The following is a 16,031-nucleotide window of genomic DNA, read 5'->3' as shown; positions in this document are numbered from 1 at the left end:
GAGTGCCCACCACAGCAGCAGATCACTGGGCCCCCACATCCTGTTCCCCAGTGCTGTCAGTGGGGCAGAGCTGGGTCCCTCCAACACTCCTCTGGACACGGCTGTTGCATGATCTTTATTGTCTGTAAGGCAGAGCTGGAGGCTGTGCACAGTCAACACTGTCCCTTTGCACCTGCCAGGGTGGCCCCATCCCATGCCAGCAGTGCTGCTCACAACCCCTGGCACCACCTCAGGCCCAGAGCATGCTGAGAGTTGCAGGATGGCCAGCTGCTGTGTTGCTGCTTTCTCCTCTTGCCCCAAAGCTTGAGCATTTGTGTCTGTGGGCTTAGGCAGTACCCTGGCTCCTGAGGGAGGCCCTCTCCTGCCTGCTCTGCTGCCAGCACCCTGCTGCTGCTTGTCTTTGGGGGCCATCCCAGCATGCCCCCAGCAGTGTGGGGCTGTTAGTGGCTGGCACCATGACAGGGAAGGGATAGCACAGTCTTGCTGCAGGGAAGGCACTCTTGGGAAGGGGCTCTGCCATTTGGCTGCTTGGCCCTGGAGTGGGACGAGCAGCCCCTTGTCTCCACAGCACTGTTCCAGCAGGCTGGGGCCAGCGTTGCCCCTCTGAGCGGTGCCAGCGCAGTCTCACGCCTCCTCGGCAGTGGCATCGATCCCCGCGTAGGTGAAGTTCTCGAACAGGGCCATGTTCACGTAGGCCTGTGGGGGAATCCCAGTTAGGAGCCAGCTGTGAACATACCCACATCTACCTCCCATCCCCAATAGCCTGCTCGTGGGCACTGTGCTCCGTTGTCTCCTCACACCCTAAAAGTGACAGTGGGGTTAACCCCCCACACATGGTTCTGCTGCTGGCCATCCGGTCCTTGAGCTCAAGGGATGCTCCAGCATGTGGAAAAGCCCCGTGCCCTGTGGGAATCCCTCCCCCTGAGCCGCTACCACTCACCTTCCTGGCCTCCAGCATGCGGATGAGCTGCATGGAGATCTGGGCGAAGGGAGGGCGCTCGTAGGGGCGGTCACGCCAGCACTGCCTCATCAGCTCGTACCTGGGGGCGGAGAGTCATGGACGGCTCAGTGCGCACAGGAGAGGAGACAGAAAAGCTCTTTGTGGGAGATGGGGAAGCAGGCGGGAAACTAAAACCCAGGAAAGGTGTTTGGGTGTGGGACCCCAGCCCATCCGTCAGCCACCATGCGGAGACAACCAGAAGGCAAGGCAGAAGCTGCTGAAAGTTGGTGTGAGCCCTGTGGGTTGCCACCATCAGCCAAGGCTCTGTCCACTTACACCTCGTCGTCGCAGTTGCGCGGCTTCTCCATGCGGTATCCCTGGGGAAGCTTCTCGTAGAGCTCGGCACACGTCATCCCGCAGTACGGTGTCCCCCCTACAGCCAGAGACACACGGGCTGAGGAGGTGACAGTTCCTAGGGTGTTCCCCTGGGTCTGCAGGATAATCAGACCTACAGGGACCTGAGTGAAGGCAGGGGACAGAGCAGAACCTTACCCAAGCTGACAATCTCCCAGAGCAGGACACCGAATGACCACCTGGAAAGGGAGGAGCCGAGGCTGTGACAGAGTGTCCAGCTGTGCCCCACTGATGGGAACAGGGCAAAGCCCAGGGTGGAACACACAACCAGGGCTTGGGCTGAGCCAGCAGCTCCTCAGGGAGATGCACCAGCATCACCTCCCGCCCTTGCAGCAGCCAGAGCAATAGCATCACCTCTCTGACTGCGCCAGACAGGAGTGGAGATGGCCACAGCCATGCCCCGGCCTGGTGCCTCCTCCTGCAGCACTTACACATCGCTCTTGGTGGTGTACACGCTGTAGTTGAGAGACTCGATGGCCATCCAGCGAACTGGCAAACGGCCCTGGGGAAAGAGAGAGCAGCCATCAGGGCTGTGGGACAGCCCCCTGCGTGGAAGACAGCTCTGATCCAGAAAGTCCTGCCATGGTGGGTTGGTCACACTGATGGTGGGCATCCTACCCACCACACTGGTGCAGGCCCCATGGAGATGTTTCGCTCCTGGCTCACCATTGTTTTCTTCACATAGACCTCCTCCCCTCTGGAGAGGCCAAAGTCAGCAATTTTGGAGGCCAGGTTTTCTCCCACCAGAATGTTTCTTGCTGCCAGGTCCCTGTGAATGAACTGAAAAGCAAGAGCAGTTAGCAGGAGCTACATGCTCCCTCCTGCTGGCCCCAGGGACCTCATGCCTTGATGGGGGAGCCCCCAGGCCTCAGGGAAAGGGTGATCTGAGGGGCTTGCTGGGATGTACCTGCTTCTCACTCAGGTACTGCATCCCCTTGGCCACGTCTGAAGCAAACTGGAGGAGCTGCTGGGATGTGAGGGTGGAGGCAGTGCCGTGCTCCTTGGCAAAGGCTGGGTCTGTCTCCAAGACTCGGCTTTTGCGGAGGAAGTCAAGGAGGTTTCCATATGGAGCATACTCAATGGCGATGTACAGGTAGCCTGGGGGGCAGGAGGAGGTTGGGCTGCTGGGGCTCCCCCCGGCAAAAAGGAATAGACAGCTGGGCAGAGGTTGTGGGGCCGGGGTAGAATGGGACAGCCCTCACCCTTGTTCTCACAGGCACCCAGCAAGTTGATGATGTTGGGGTGATGGCCCAGTTTGCACAGCACCTCCAGCTCCCCAGCAAAGTCCCGATGGTCATTCTCTGAAGCAAACTCTGGAAGCAAAGAAGGGATGAACACCTCAGGCCTACAACAGGGGACTGTCCTCTGCTTCTCTGCAAATGACTCCTGATGCTTCCCAGTGCAAGCATGGCCCAGGACACAGCTGCAGCACTCAGCCCACCCTGCCTGTCTCCCCTTTCAGCACTCACCTTTCAGCATCTTGATGGCTGCATTCATTTTCAGGCCGTCTTTTTTGATCATGGCCCTGATTACCTGCCCAAAGTTGCCCTCCCCAATCATGTCCTCAAACTTGATGTCCTCCCACTCCAAGATGGGGTAGCTGAGGGGCTCAGGCTGCTGCTTGGGCCGGCGTGTCAGGGTCAGGGTCCCTGAGTTGAACTGTAGGATGGTCTCTTCCCCCTGGCAGATGGAAGCGGGTGAGGTTAGGGGCACCAGGCACCTCTGCCCACGCGGCAGTCCCAGCAGGACAGGAGTCATGGGCAAGGGCGGGCTCCGCACCCTCTCCGTGTGGAAGTGAGGTCTGGCTGCATCCGGGCTGGAGGCTATGGAACGTGACCTGGATCGGGCTGGGATGTGGGGAGCAGGGGACACGGTCCTGGTGGGGCAGGCGGCACTCACCGAGCCAGACTGGTACGTAAAGGTGCGGCGCCGGTGGAAAAAATTCTTCTTGATGAGGAAAAGTGCCAGGAGAGCAAAGAGGATGGTGAAGCAAGTGACGGACACAGAGCCAACAATGGCCAAGAGCAGCTGCTGGTCTGTTCCTGCCTGCTCAGTGCTCTGGCTGCCCAGGCTGGGCGGCACACTCAGTGCTCCTGCCAAAAGGAGGGATGGAGGGTTGTGGTCCATGGTCAAGCCCTGCTTGGACTGTACTAGTGGCCAACAATGATGACAGCAGCCTTCTCCCAGCACCCAGGCCCCCAGTGAAGATACCATAACCACATCTTGAACTCCTGGTGCCACAATGGCACAGAGGAGAAAGTGTCACAGCCCAGGTCCTGGCACTGAACAACTGGTTTCTGGAACTCCAACCAGCTTTGGGTCAAGCCATGATCTCTTCCCATGCTGGCTCTGCTCCCCTAGCCCCTTGATTCACATCCCCCTCTGCCCAAGGCAGAGTCACTCTGTAGGTGCCATGATGTCATCATGCCACTGCTGCTCCTGTAGGACTAAGAGGAACAGGTTTTCTTAGGACACAGAGTTTTGGTCTTGGGCTACTGCTTCAGAGCCATGCTCAGAGGTTACCACAGGCACCCCAACCACTCTTTGCTGACCCAGAATCTGACCCCAAGCTGCAGCAGAGCTGTGAGCCCACTGCCTGCTGGGACACCCCTCTCACCGTCCCCAAGGGTCTTGGCTTTCACGGGCTGGCTCCATTCCCCTGGAACATGGGAGTTGGCACGGACACGAAACTGGTAGCTGGTGCTGGCGTTGAGGCCCCCAACGATCTTGGTGGTCTCGGCGCCGCTGTCGGTGTCAATCCACTGGGGTTCACTGGTGCCCCCCACCTGCTGCAGCTCCACGATGTACTTGGTGATGCCCCCGTTGGGGTACTCAGGCACCTGCCAGGAGAGCCTGATGGCGGTGTCGGACACGGGCTCTGCCGAGAGCAGCTGTGGGGAGGAGGGCCCTGGGACCAAGAGGGAAGAGTGTCAGTCCCAGAACAGGGCTCCTCGTGCTGCAGGGGCTCAGTGCTGCTGTTAGGATTGGACCCTGTGGATGGCAATGGCAACCAGAGCCAGGTCAACTTTGAGGGATCTTCAGGGACCCCTGGGCCCTGCTTGGAGGAGGTGGAGGTGCTCTCCATGTACCACAGTGAAGCAGGACTGTACCCCCAAATGTTCCAGCCTGAGGTCTAGATGCCTGTGTATTGACTAGATCTTGTGACATTTTATTTCTTCAGGCCTCCCTCACATACTGTGCTCCCACCACCTCCTCTGGGCCCTACCCTGCCTGCCCACATCCCTAACCCCAAATTCTCAAGTCATACAAAGCTCTTGCAAGCAGAGGAGAGTGGAGAAAACCTCTCATCCCTCAAGCCTGATGCCTGCCAGTCCTCTCAATGTGTACTGTATGGTGCGAAGCCTCCCCAAAGGCCTTGCACATGTCTTTCCCCTTGGTTGCCAGAAAGCTTGGTTAGGCCAGTGTTCCACCTCCCCATGGTCTTCCACCCACTTCAGGGGCTGCATGTGTGTGTGTGCCCACAGGTGGGACTGTAGGGCTCCCTAGGCCCTAGTGATCACCTGGCAAAATTACCTGGCAGCAGGGTTAAAGCAAACCAAAGGGAAATATTTTTTTCATGCAGAGTATAATTATATTGAAGAACTTGTTGCTACAGGGTAGTGTAAAGGCTGCAAGTATAGACAGGTCCATCAGGGTTTGGGCAAGGGTACAGAGACCAGATCAATTTGTGACCTGAATGTCACGTTCAGCTTAGGATGTTTCTCAGCTCTTTGGTGCTGGAGGCTGCAGGATCTAGTGAGGAAAGGAGGGTCCATTTTCCCCAAACAGCTGTTCCTGTTCTATCAGAGATGGGATAAGAAGCAGCCAGACCTGGGGATGGTTGCTGTTACAACTATAACTGATTTATCATTGTAATTCCCTGTTATAGTTCCCTGCATTGCTCTGGACCCACCTTTGCTGTTGATCATGACCTTATAGGGGTCAGAGGGCGGCCCCAGGCTGGTGCAGTGGTACACCAGCACCTCCAGCCTGTACTCCTTGTTAAACTCCAAGTCCCCGATGCGGGCAGAAAGCACAGAGATGGACGTGATGTTTTTCTCAGAGACCAGCCGCCTTGCTGAGTCAAAGAGATGGACAATGAACCCATGTGCTGGCTCATGGTTGCTTGGCAACTTCCAGTTGACATGAAGTATGTTTTTCTCTTCTATGGACCAGCCCTCAATCACAGGCTTGGCTGTGGGCTCTGCAAACAAAAAGGCAGCAAAACCTCATGGCGCATCAGCTGTGAGACTTTGCAGGCTCTGTGCTGTTCAGGGTCAGGGAGATGGAGGCTCACCAAGGCAGTCAGTCACCATGATGGCTTCGGGACCCTTGCTGCCCTCCCCTCCAGCCCCTGGCCGGCTCAGCTGCACCTTGACAATGTAGGCGGTCACTGGCCGGAGGTTCATGAGGGTGATGTTCTCGCTGTTGTCGACTGTTGGCCAAGAGGACATGTCAAAACCATGCCCATCATCCACAGTCTGCCCTGCTACCAGCATCCTCCTCAGCATCACCATGGGGAGCCTGGTATGGAGACATCTGCCCACCTCAGACCTCTCCCTCCCACACAGGTTCTGTGTCCCCCAGCCCTGCAGACACATACCCACAATGGATGACCATGCTGAATTGTCATCCTTGGGCTTGTAGAAGAGTTTGATGGAGGTGATGGGTCCGTCACCAGAGAAGCTGTCCACAGGTGACACCACGAGCTGGCGACTCTGCTTGGCCAAAAGCCGGGGGGCGCTCAAGGGCACTGGTGGCACTTAGGGGGAAGAAGGGAATGATACTGATGGAACTGGGAGCAACAGAGTGTGGATACATCTGCCACGTCTTGGCTCCTTCCACCTTTGTCAGGAAAGTTTTCCATAATCACCCAAACCTGTCTGCTGGTACTGCAGCCCACGATGGGAGGCACCCAGTCTGGCACAGGCATGGTATTGCCACACCACGCTGGCAGCTTCCCTCAGCAACCCTGGCTTGTCCTGCTCATGCCACCACACTTCCCTCACCTCGGATATTGACCTTGACTTTCCGGCTGTCCTGACCCCCGGTTGTGGAGACCCGGCACTCCCAGAGTCCTGTGTCCGCCTTGGTCAGGTGCCGCACCTCAAATTCACAGGTAATCTGCTTCGGCTCGATGATGGTTTTGATGACCTGAGGCACAGAAGGTGCTGTGAGCCCCTGGCTCAGCCCCTCATCAGCCTGGAGCTGCCCAGCAGCCCCATGTACTCTTGAGGGAGCTGTCAACATGGAGAGGGTGGTGGGGCAAGGGCACGGGGCAGTACCTTGAGCACAGTGCCGTCAGCCTTGCGCAGCTCCACGCTGTCCCTGGTGGGCAGTGGGTTGCCAATGGCCACGCAGCTGATGATGGGCTCTGAGCCCAGGTTGAACTCCAGCTCTGAGGCCAGTTGGATGATCTGGGGGAACCGGTCTGGTACACAGAAATCAACATTAGGGCTGGCCCTGCTCCCCCCAAGGCACAAGAAAGCTTGGCACCTTTTTTTGGACCCAGATGTGGCCGGACTGTGGTGCCAAGGGAAAGGTGATGGATGCTGTAGTCCAGCCCCGATCCCCACCCCACATGCTGGATTCAGCAACACTCTCAGCACAGATAATGCTGGGATGGCAGACCAGATGTTGCCCTTGCAATGTTCTGGTTTCCACAAACTTGGAGGCTACTTCTGCAGGCCAGGGTCCTGCTGAACCAGCTGGTGAGACCAATAGCCAATGGCCCTCCCAGTCACTAGTGAGGAAGGAATCAGCGCCCACTTGAGGGTGAGGGATGAAAACATGCAACAGACCTGTGCCAGTCTCACCTGACTTCTCACAGTGCTGCCCATGCCAGCCTGCGGGGCAGACACAGCCACTGAAGCGGTTACAGCTGCCTCCGTTTTGGCAAGTGCACTGCAGCGCACAGTCAGGGCCATAGAATCCTGAGGGACAGGCTGTGGGAAGAGAAGAGCTCATTGCTACCCCTGGCCATGGCACAGGATCACAGAGAGAGCAAGCAGCTGATGCAGGCAGCAGTACTTCTCAGCCTGTGCCAACCCTCAGATGCGGAGAGGTTTGCAGAAGTGCTGCTGGAGAGCAGCCAGGCCCTGGAGAAATCCCAGGCTGGGGGGCAGGGACACCCACGTCCCTGTACCTTGATCGCAGCGGGAGCCACTCCAGCCCGAGGCACAAGAGCAGCCGTAGGGGTCAAGCAGGCAGAAGCTCAGTCCCCGGCAGCCCTGGGCTCTCTGGCACATCTCCTGGCAGTTGCGGCCAAACTGGCCTTCCTGGCAGGCTGGAAAAAGAAGCATGGTCTGCCCTCACCCACCATTCATCCATGCACTTACTGCTTGTGCATGGCATAGAGCTCACTCTGGGGCCCAAGCCTCACCACATCGGGGAGACATAGGACCCATGTGGGTGCTCCAGCCCTGGCCCAGAAACAGAGGGCACTGAGGGTGGGGAAGTGCTGGGGATGAACATGGTGTTTCTAGACACAGTGCTCAGGTCTAGGGGTGAAAAAGAGCCCTCACATGTGCCCTGGGCACAGCACCCAGTGCAGGGGAAGTGGAACCCACCTCTTTCACAGCGGGTGCCCATGAACCCTGGAGGGCAGATGCATTCACCAACATGGTCGTGGCAGATGCCGCCGTTCAGACAGTCGGGACAGTCCTTCTCACAGGATGGTCCCCATTTCTTCGCAGGGCAGGCTGCAGAGAGAGCAGAGGGAGCCAGAGTGCCACCTGCTGCAGGGCAAGGGTACGCCTGTCCCCAGTCCCCAGGCAGCCAGGGCCCTGCTCACCTCTCACGATGAGGCGGTAGAAGGCACTCCACAGAGGGCTGTCCCCCATAAACGTGGCACTGTAGACACCGTTTTCGCTGACACTGACATTGGGGAGTGTCAGGACGACGTGGTCATCCTGCACCTCGCCCCGGTCTGTGGTCTGGTAGTAGGTGCCTGCGAGGGGACAGAGGGTTATCTGTGACCTCCCATGCGCCCAGGCCAGTGCCAGGCACCAGCTGGGAGCAGCTCCAGCCTTGTGTCTGCTCTTAGAACCACTTGCCATTTCTTTTCCACATAACATCTGTCTCCTTCCTCTTGAGGATCCTGGCAGAGAAGGTGGCCACCTCGGCAACATTCACAGACTGTGTGGCCTTCACCGGGAAGAGGTGGGCTGCAGAGGAGGAGGAGGAGGCACAAGTTGCACAGCAGTCACCCCCAAGGGCACTCACACCCGAGGGCAGTGCTGACACCCTCAGACCAGTTACACCAGGACACACCCTGGCATAGCCCGGCACCCACCACGTTTCTTCTGGAATGTCATGACACATTTCCCTGTTTGCTCCATGTTGGACCCACGACCCCCAAAGCTTCTGCAGGGACAGGGCTCCCTTTCAGCCCCTTCAGGCAGACACCAAGGAATGAGATTTGGCACCCTGCCCTCCGACCAGCCCACCACTTGCACAGGATGCTGCTGGCAGCAATCTGGGGAGGCGACATCTGGGACAAATGTGTGTGGTGCACCCCTCCTGCTGGTGAGGTGTGGAATGCTGCAGGCAGGGAAAGCAGGGCAGCTGAGGGGAATTAAGTGTGCAGGAGGCTGCACTCCAGGCCCTAGGACCAGCAGCCCCGTCATGGCTGTTTTCCCGATTCCCCAGGTGCTGGGGTGTGCAGCAGCAATGAACTCCCAGAGTATTACTGTGAGTCAGCCAGACCCCAGCCGGAGCACACACAGGGCTATAAATACCTTAAGGCCTGGGAAACCAAGCCCTGGGCGTGCCAGGACAGACACAAAGGAGGACACAGGCGGCTGCTGGCTTTTGGAGCCTGGCAGTACTCCAGCTTGCACACACTAAAAGGAGCCATGCCGGGCTGGAGCTAAAACACATCCAGCCCTGTGTCGTGCTCCTCTGAGGCCAAGGACCAGGAGGAAGCAGCACACGCCGCAGACGCCCAGGGAAGGGCACTGCAGGTCACACTTGGCAGTAATTTCTCAGAATTGCCTCCCCACCTATCCGTCTAGTTGGGAACTTTCTCCCATGGACTTTGAAGCCTCCAGTGGAGTGGTGGGCTCACAGATATGGCCCTCACTCTTTTTTCTCTCCACCTCACTCCCTGGAATAAATGGCGACAGTTCCCTGGGGATCCCCAAACACAACACTGTGCATTTGCGCACACCGATTTACCACGGGCACGACTCTTGCGCACACTGAGTCATTCCATCACTGCAGCCCTCCCTGGCTGCATCTCTCCCCTGTCTCTCTGTCACTCCATAGTTCAATCATTATCTCCCCAGGCAGCTCGGGGACAGCAGCCAGCACAGCTGCTTGTTCAGCTCTTTGCACCCACAGTTGGTGACCCAACTCCATGCAAAGATCTCATGCCATGCCAGTGGGAACTCCCTCATGTGACAAGGACCACTGTCGCCCTGAGAATCAGGCCTTTGATATTGTTTTTCACAAGTTCTAGCCAGGAAAGTTTTTCCCAGGAAAGTAACTATAAACACAGGTGTTTATACATTCCATTAAAGATATGCCTTTTGATGGACGTCTCTCATGGCCAGTGTGGTTGGGAAGGTGTTAACCTGACTATCTAATCCCTGGTCATGGTCAGAAACCTATAAATACTGAAAGAACAAATAAACAAGAATTATTCTTTCACTATACCTCGAGCTGCGTCTGTGTGAGCCATTTCTTGTCCGACAGTGACAGACCGCTCCTATTCTTACTCTCCCTTCTTTTAGCCAGTTATTTACCCATGCAATGATCTCTCCTGCTACCCCCTGGGTGCAAAGTTTATCTCAAAGAAACTTTGAAAGGGAGTTTTCCCAGTTTTCTCCAGGAATCTGAGTAGACAGTATCAAATTTGGTCTTCCACATCCTCACTGCTGCCACCCCAGAGATCCTACCACTGCAAACTCAGCTGCCTCTTTCTCAGGAACCATACAACCACATGTTCTGCTCTTTATTACAATTTCTGATAATTTGCCAGGTCCTGACTTAAGTTTTCAGGCCTGTAACTCCCTACCCAGAAGTTTTTGGAAAGTCTGGTTTCCCAAGGGCAGCAACACAGCCTTGCTCACTGCACACCCAGCCTGGCAATGTCTTGCTGCTCTGTTCTGCTATTTATTGCCTGTCTCCTGCTATCAACAGTGGCATTTTAGACAGGTCCCCCAGAAAATTTTCCCTACTTTTCTGTTGTGAACACAGACACAAAAAAATCTTAAAAATGTTGGTTTTCTGTAGTTGTTTTTCTGGGTGTCTTTCTGCTCTGGAAAGTGTAAAAGATAGTTTATTGACAGATTTAAACACTTTTGAAATTGCTTCTCAGGATCTCTTTGATTTGCTTTACTTTGTTTTTTTAGCAATGCTTCCAAAATTTATCAAACCTCCTAAGTTCTTCTCCATGCGTGACCTTTTGGGAGATGCCAGCTTTCCTCTAACAGCATTCCTCACCCACTGTTTCATTGCCCTGGCCTGCTTTAGTGTGTTCTCAGGCTAAACAGGAGAGATGAGATGACACACCAAGTCCCTTCAGTGGGTTCTGTATCCAGCCCTCCTGCAAACATGCAAATTTTTTGCTTACTAATTCCTTTATCTGTCTTAACTTCTCCCCCAAACAGAGCAATAGCAGCTTCTTTAGAACTTGTGAAAGAGACACCTTTTTGGCACTTATAACTCCCACAGGGGCTTGAACCCATGCACTGACTAGCTCCTCCAAGGCACTATTTTGGCCTGGCAAAGTGGACCCAGGAGTGGGACTGACTGAGTACACCGCACTAAGGGAAACACTGTCCCAAGGCTGGAGCCCCAGAGCCGTGACCTCCATCCATGATTTATAAACAAGTGTAGCATTCAGAGGCTGCAGGAACACGTCCAGAGAGGCTACAATCACCAGTGACTGACATGGTCAGGAAACCATTTATTCAGCATAGGAACAAACTCAGCTTAGATTCAGAGACAGAGAGCCCAGAACAGAGGCAGGGTGATGGGTTTTGTGGGACAGAACCAGGGTGAAGTTTAAGGTCAGGAACTAATAGGGACACAGCAAGGGAGAAACCGCATGGGCTCAAACCCAATCAAACCCCTAGGCTGCCACCCCACGAGGGGTCCGGGGTGGAGCAGCTCTTCCCGGGCTCACAGGGCCCATCCCCTGAGGCAGAGCAATGGAATTCACACTTCCCGGGCTTTAAAGGCATACCTCTCACTTTAACAATGCTTATCTGAAACTAAATCTTTGCCTCCCTGGGCGGGGGGCACCTCACAACTGCCCCTTTTCTTCTATTAAAATTTGGTTAGGAGCTTAGAATGTTTCTAAAATTTACGCCATAGAAAACCCAAACCCCCCACAAAGCACCTGTCTTGCTTTGTGGGTCACTAAAAACAAACAAGGACATCTGCGAGTGCAGGAATCCCTCTGTGCTCCTCACCCCATGCTGCTGATCATATCTCCCACACTGTCTCCATTCGCCCCTGCTCCATTCCTCAGTGCCACCCTGCTTGCTCAGAACATCCAGCTCTGTTTCCGATAGGACCACTGCCATTTTTCAGCTTGAATCTCTTTACATGGACAAAAGCTGAGCGCTGCTCCCTGGGGGATGCTTGGGCCCTACCAGCAGCCTCTGTGCACCACCTTGGAGACACTCGATCTCCTTGCTGAAGCTGTATCTCAACACAGGCAGGGAAACTTGTATTCCCTCCTCTTATCTCAGCAAAAGGTTAAATGTTTTAGCTAAACTTTCTAAAAAACAGCTAGAAAGCACCCTGAGGCAAACATCATAGAAAATTTCAAGTTTTGCAAAGTCTCAAGCACAGAGAGGGGAGGTCAGAGGGGCACTGTGGGAGAGTGCTGCCCCAAGTGGTATCCCTGCTGCTGGTCAGCCCAGAGATGCCGTTTCAATTCTTATGGCCCAAAACAGGAGTAGGAGAGGAGCCCAGCACTGCTCTTAGCTACAGTGCAGTCTGGCAGCGCCTCTCAGCAAGCCCCACTGCTGGAGCGGCAACGTGCTGCCCTGGGATGGTGTTTGCCCAGCACCTGGGGAGGTTGCCAAAGATCTGCCCCAGCACTACCTCCTCCCCTTGAGCCTGTACTGGGGGCATGGGCTGGCACAGCTCCAAAGGGCTGCCCCCTGCTCTGGTTAATGATTTCTAGATCCTACAACCTCCTCCAAGGGCACTCAACTTCCTCTTGGACCTTGCCCTTCTCCCAGACACCATTACAAATCCAGACGGCTCCTCCATGTGGCTTGGCCATGCTCCTCCAGCTGTACATCCCTTCCATCTGCACCCCACCGGTGCTGGTGGACCCCAAATCTAGCTTATGGGTCACCACTGTCCCCCTACCACTCTGGCTGGTACTGGGATTGTGAAGCACAGGGCAGGCAGGTTCCCTGACTGCTCCTGCTGCCCCCAAAAGCCACTCACCATTGTGGCTGTTGTGCACGTAGACCACCTGGGCCTGCTCAGTTGGGGTGCGCCCCAGGCAGTAGAGGATCCCCACCAGGTCGCCCTTGGAGAAGCCCCTGGCCTGGACTTGGTTGCTGCGGTTGCGGTAGTTTTGGAAGCCCATTTTGGGATGGGTCATCACAATCTTGTTCTCCCGCTCAATCTGCAGGTAGCTCACGTCGCGCTCCCCCATGACACAGGAGAGGAAGAAGTCGGAGTGGGACAGGCTCTGCACATTGGCGATCAGGGTGATGTCCAGGATGGCCCCTGGGGTGAGGGAGCACAAGGGTGTGTCACCGCTGGGCAAGAGCATGGCCACACCAGCCCTGTCTCAGGGCCAGATCCTGTCACCCAGATGTCTCCCCCTTTCCAGGACATTTTTGCCACCCCCATCCCAGAAGTCACAGCTAGGGCAAAGCAAGGTGTGTTGCAGATGCACTGGGATGACACAGTAAGCAGTTCTGTTCTCCTTTTGGAGACACCAGCTGGATCAACTCCCCAACATGAGCCAAGTATGCATCAGAATGGGGGTCTTGGAATGCCTCTCCTCCCATGTCAGAGACAGGCAGCCAGGGGCCTCTAAAGGCTCCAAATGGCTGATCACAAAGGGATGTTTCCTCCCTCCCAACCCTGTTCCGATGGCGCCACTGAGCTTCCACAGCTGCCTCGTCCCACCAAGCCACCCTGAGGCAAGGGCTGCTCACTTGGGGCAGACGAAAAGGGGCAATTTACCTGCCAGATGTGGGAAGAGAAGTAGAAGATAAACCTGGAGTCCCATGTCCTTGGAGCTTGTTCCGAATCTGGCAGAGGTCAGAAGATCCCCAGCATTTCCTGGCTACGGGGGTCAGAGCTGGAGGCTGTGGCTGCCTAGGAGCTCCACGTGAGCGGCAGCTCAGGACCGCTGCTCCCTGCCTGTGCCCCCCATCTCTTCTCCATGCTGCTGCTTGACTTCCAGGGCAGCTGGGATCACGTCCTGTGGTGCATAGCCTGAGCACAGACAGAGAGATGCCCCGTTTTCTGCTGGCTCTGTGGCAAGCCGGCTGCTGGCGAGCAAGGCTTGGTGGCCAAGGGGCCACCGGGGTCCCCTGCCTGGTGGCAGCTCTTCCAGGGAAAGGCACCTGCCCACCCCTCCAGGGGCTAGGGCTGCACGCTCAGGGTTCCCTGAGCCATGCTGAGCCCCTAGCCCAGGCAGGAGGTGTCCCGACCCTGCTTTTTGTCCGAGGTTCAGAGTGCCTCATGCCCCAGCCCTCCCGGGCGGTGGCATCCCCATCCCCTCGGTGCAGCCCGGCGGCTGCTGGCTGTGGGAAGGGCTCTCTGGAGCAGGGAAAGGAAAGGGGCCAAGGGGCCGTGGCTGGCGGCGGCGGCGGAGCCAAATCCTGTTTCCCATGCGGCGTTTCCTGCTCTCCACCCATTGTTTGGAGACGGCCCTGACTCCAGGAGCCGTCGGGAGCAGCCCTGCACAGGCTGTCCCCCGGGGAGCGGCGTGCGGCGGGGCTGAGGCCGAGCACACCTCACGGCACCTCGGCCTCCCGCCGCCACGGGCCGGGGTGCGAGGCATGGCCCACCCAGGCCCCGCGCTCGTCGGCACTGGCCCGTCGTGGGGACACTGCCCAGGATGAGAGGGACTGAGTGGGAGCAGAGGCAGGGTGTCAACAAGCTGCCCAGCTCACATGGGAGGGTGGCCACTGCCCCAGGAGAAAACCCTTCATGTTATGGTAAGCATATTGTGGGGGAAGTGGAAGCAGGAGAAAGCCTGGCTTTCCCTGAGCACTTTCCCATGCACAGTGCTGGCATGGGCACAGCACGGCATGGCCTTGCTACAGCCCAGCCCCAGTGTGAGGGTCTCACACCCGGCATTCCTGGGAGCCTGTGCCAGCCACCAGCAGGCTGCAGGCTCTTTGCCTGGCAAACAAAAAGCATTCCCCAGGAAACCACCATAAGCTTCACACACCAAACCTCACAGTGCTTCACAAATCAAACTGTTCCCATGTGAAAGCCAGGGCTGCCAGGGAGTGAGTCTCATGTTTTGATGTGTCCTGAGCCCATTCTGTATCCGGCCAAAAATCTAAAGCACACATGGAGAGGAAAGGGAAACCCATTCATCACTTCCGACTATTTACAGAGTGCTCTGGGGCTGTGTGGTGCCCGTGGCACGCTGAGGGAGGGATGGCAGTGAGCAGGGGCTCCCACAGTGCAGCTGCCTGACCACCCCACGGCAGGAGGGCTGGAGAGGATCTGAAAAACATGGACACCAGGTGCAGCTGCCCTCATTTGCCTGGAAAATGAAGCTGGCTGTAGAGGCCAGTCAGGCTCAGAACTGTGCGCTTACACGTGCAACTCATTCTGTGCTTCCCTGGCAGCTGCGAGGGAGCACATCACCAGAGCCTGGGTTACAGTGCACTCTGCGAAATGCCCTCTTTCAGCAGGATCTGTTTGAGGATGGGATTATTTGCACAAAATTTTTGCAGAATGGGAGCCATATGGGGTCATCCTCTGCACCAGGCCATACCCAGGAGATGTCAGGTATGCATTGAGCAATCTGACCCAACATGATTTTTTTGCATGTATTTTTTTCTAGGAGCACCTGGATAAGAGCTGTGCTGTCTATCTGTGCAGATTCCTTTGGCGGAGGTAGGGTAGGAGACCTTTCAGGGGAGTTTTGTGGGGATGCCCAGCCAGGACCTTACAGCTCCAGCTTATCTGTCTCCAGAGGAGGCACCAGAGAGAGGCACAGCTGAGCACAGCTGAAGCAGCTCTCCACACTTGGTCTCCTGCAACATGGAAAGCTTCAGTTGCCCAATCCACAGGACACTCCCAGCACCTGAATATCTGCTGATTTATGGACCTCAGCTTTTTTGCTGAATCACAGCAGATTTAAAAAAACAAACCAAGGACTGACAAAAATACCACTTTTTATTATTATTTGCACATTGCAATGCACAACACCCCATGCCAGAAACCATAATGCACAGACACATTTCCTGATAGGAAATGCAACCACCCTGCAGATCCACCAATGGACTGGGCTGCCTCAGCAACACTTTCTAACCCTGTTCCTCTGGATGCTTGTTTTGTTTTATGACAAGACTGTGCTAAGGACTGCTCCCACCAGGCATAGGAACATCCTGGAAGGGGAGTAGTTGAGCATCCCCAGTTCACCTGGGTAGCTGGGAAGCAGGAGCTGCCTGCTGCGTTGGCATCCAGCACATGCCCACAGGATGAAGGACAGGCTGCTGGGAAG

At 56.2% G+C, this 16,031-nt stretch overlaps 1 protein-coding gene across 2 annotated transcripts; it reads right to left on the bottom strand.

Moving 5' to 3' along the window:
* Positions 1–96: 96 nt before the first annotated feature.
* TIE1 (tyrosine kinase with immunoglobulin like and EGF like domains 1) lies at positions 97–14,112 on the bottom strand. Of its 2 annotated transcripts, none has more exons than XM_058843145.1 (23): positions 13,523–14,112; positions 12,770–13,057; positions 8,410–8,520; positions 8,148–8,303; positions 7,924–8,055; positions 7,500–7,640; positions 7,171–7,299; positions 6,640–6,785; positions 6,364–6,508; positions 5,958–6,116; positions 5,652–5,789; positions 5,268–5,558; positions 3,972–4,262; positions 3,134–3,447; positions 2,824–3,034; positions 2,557–2,667; positions 2,262–2,452; positions 2,021–2,134; positions 1,786–1,856; positions 1,493–1,533; positions 1,277–1,373; positions 941–1,040; positions 97–696 (listed from the first exon to the last, which is right to left on the bottom strand). In XM_058843145.1, the coding sequence occupies exons 1-23, from the start codon at positions 13,566–13,568 to the stop codon at positions 625–627; spliced, it is 3,495 nt and encodes a 1,164-aa protein (XP_058699128.1). In that variant the 5' UTR covers positions 13,569–14,112; the 3' UTR covers positions 97–624. The 2 variants fall into 2 exon arrangements, with proteins under 2 accessions (XP_058699128.1, XP_058699130.1); XM_058843147.1 differs by having other exon boundaries at positions 3,254–3,447; positions 13,523–14,111.
* Positions 14,113–16,031: the final 1,919 nt, after the last annotated feature.

This window comes from Poecile atricapillus, chromosome 7, assembly GCF_030490865.1.
Source record: "Poecile atricapillus isolate bPoeAtr1 chromosome 7, bPoeAtr1.hap1, whole genome shotgun sequence".
Lineage (NCBI taxonomy): Eukaryota > Metazoa > Chordata > Aves > Passeriformes > Paridae > Poecile > Poecile atricapillus.
Note: the sequence above shows the minus strand (reverse complement) of the source record. Positions and strands in the feature narration are given on the sequence as shown.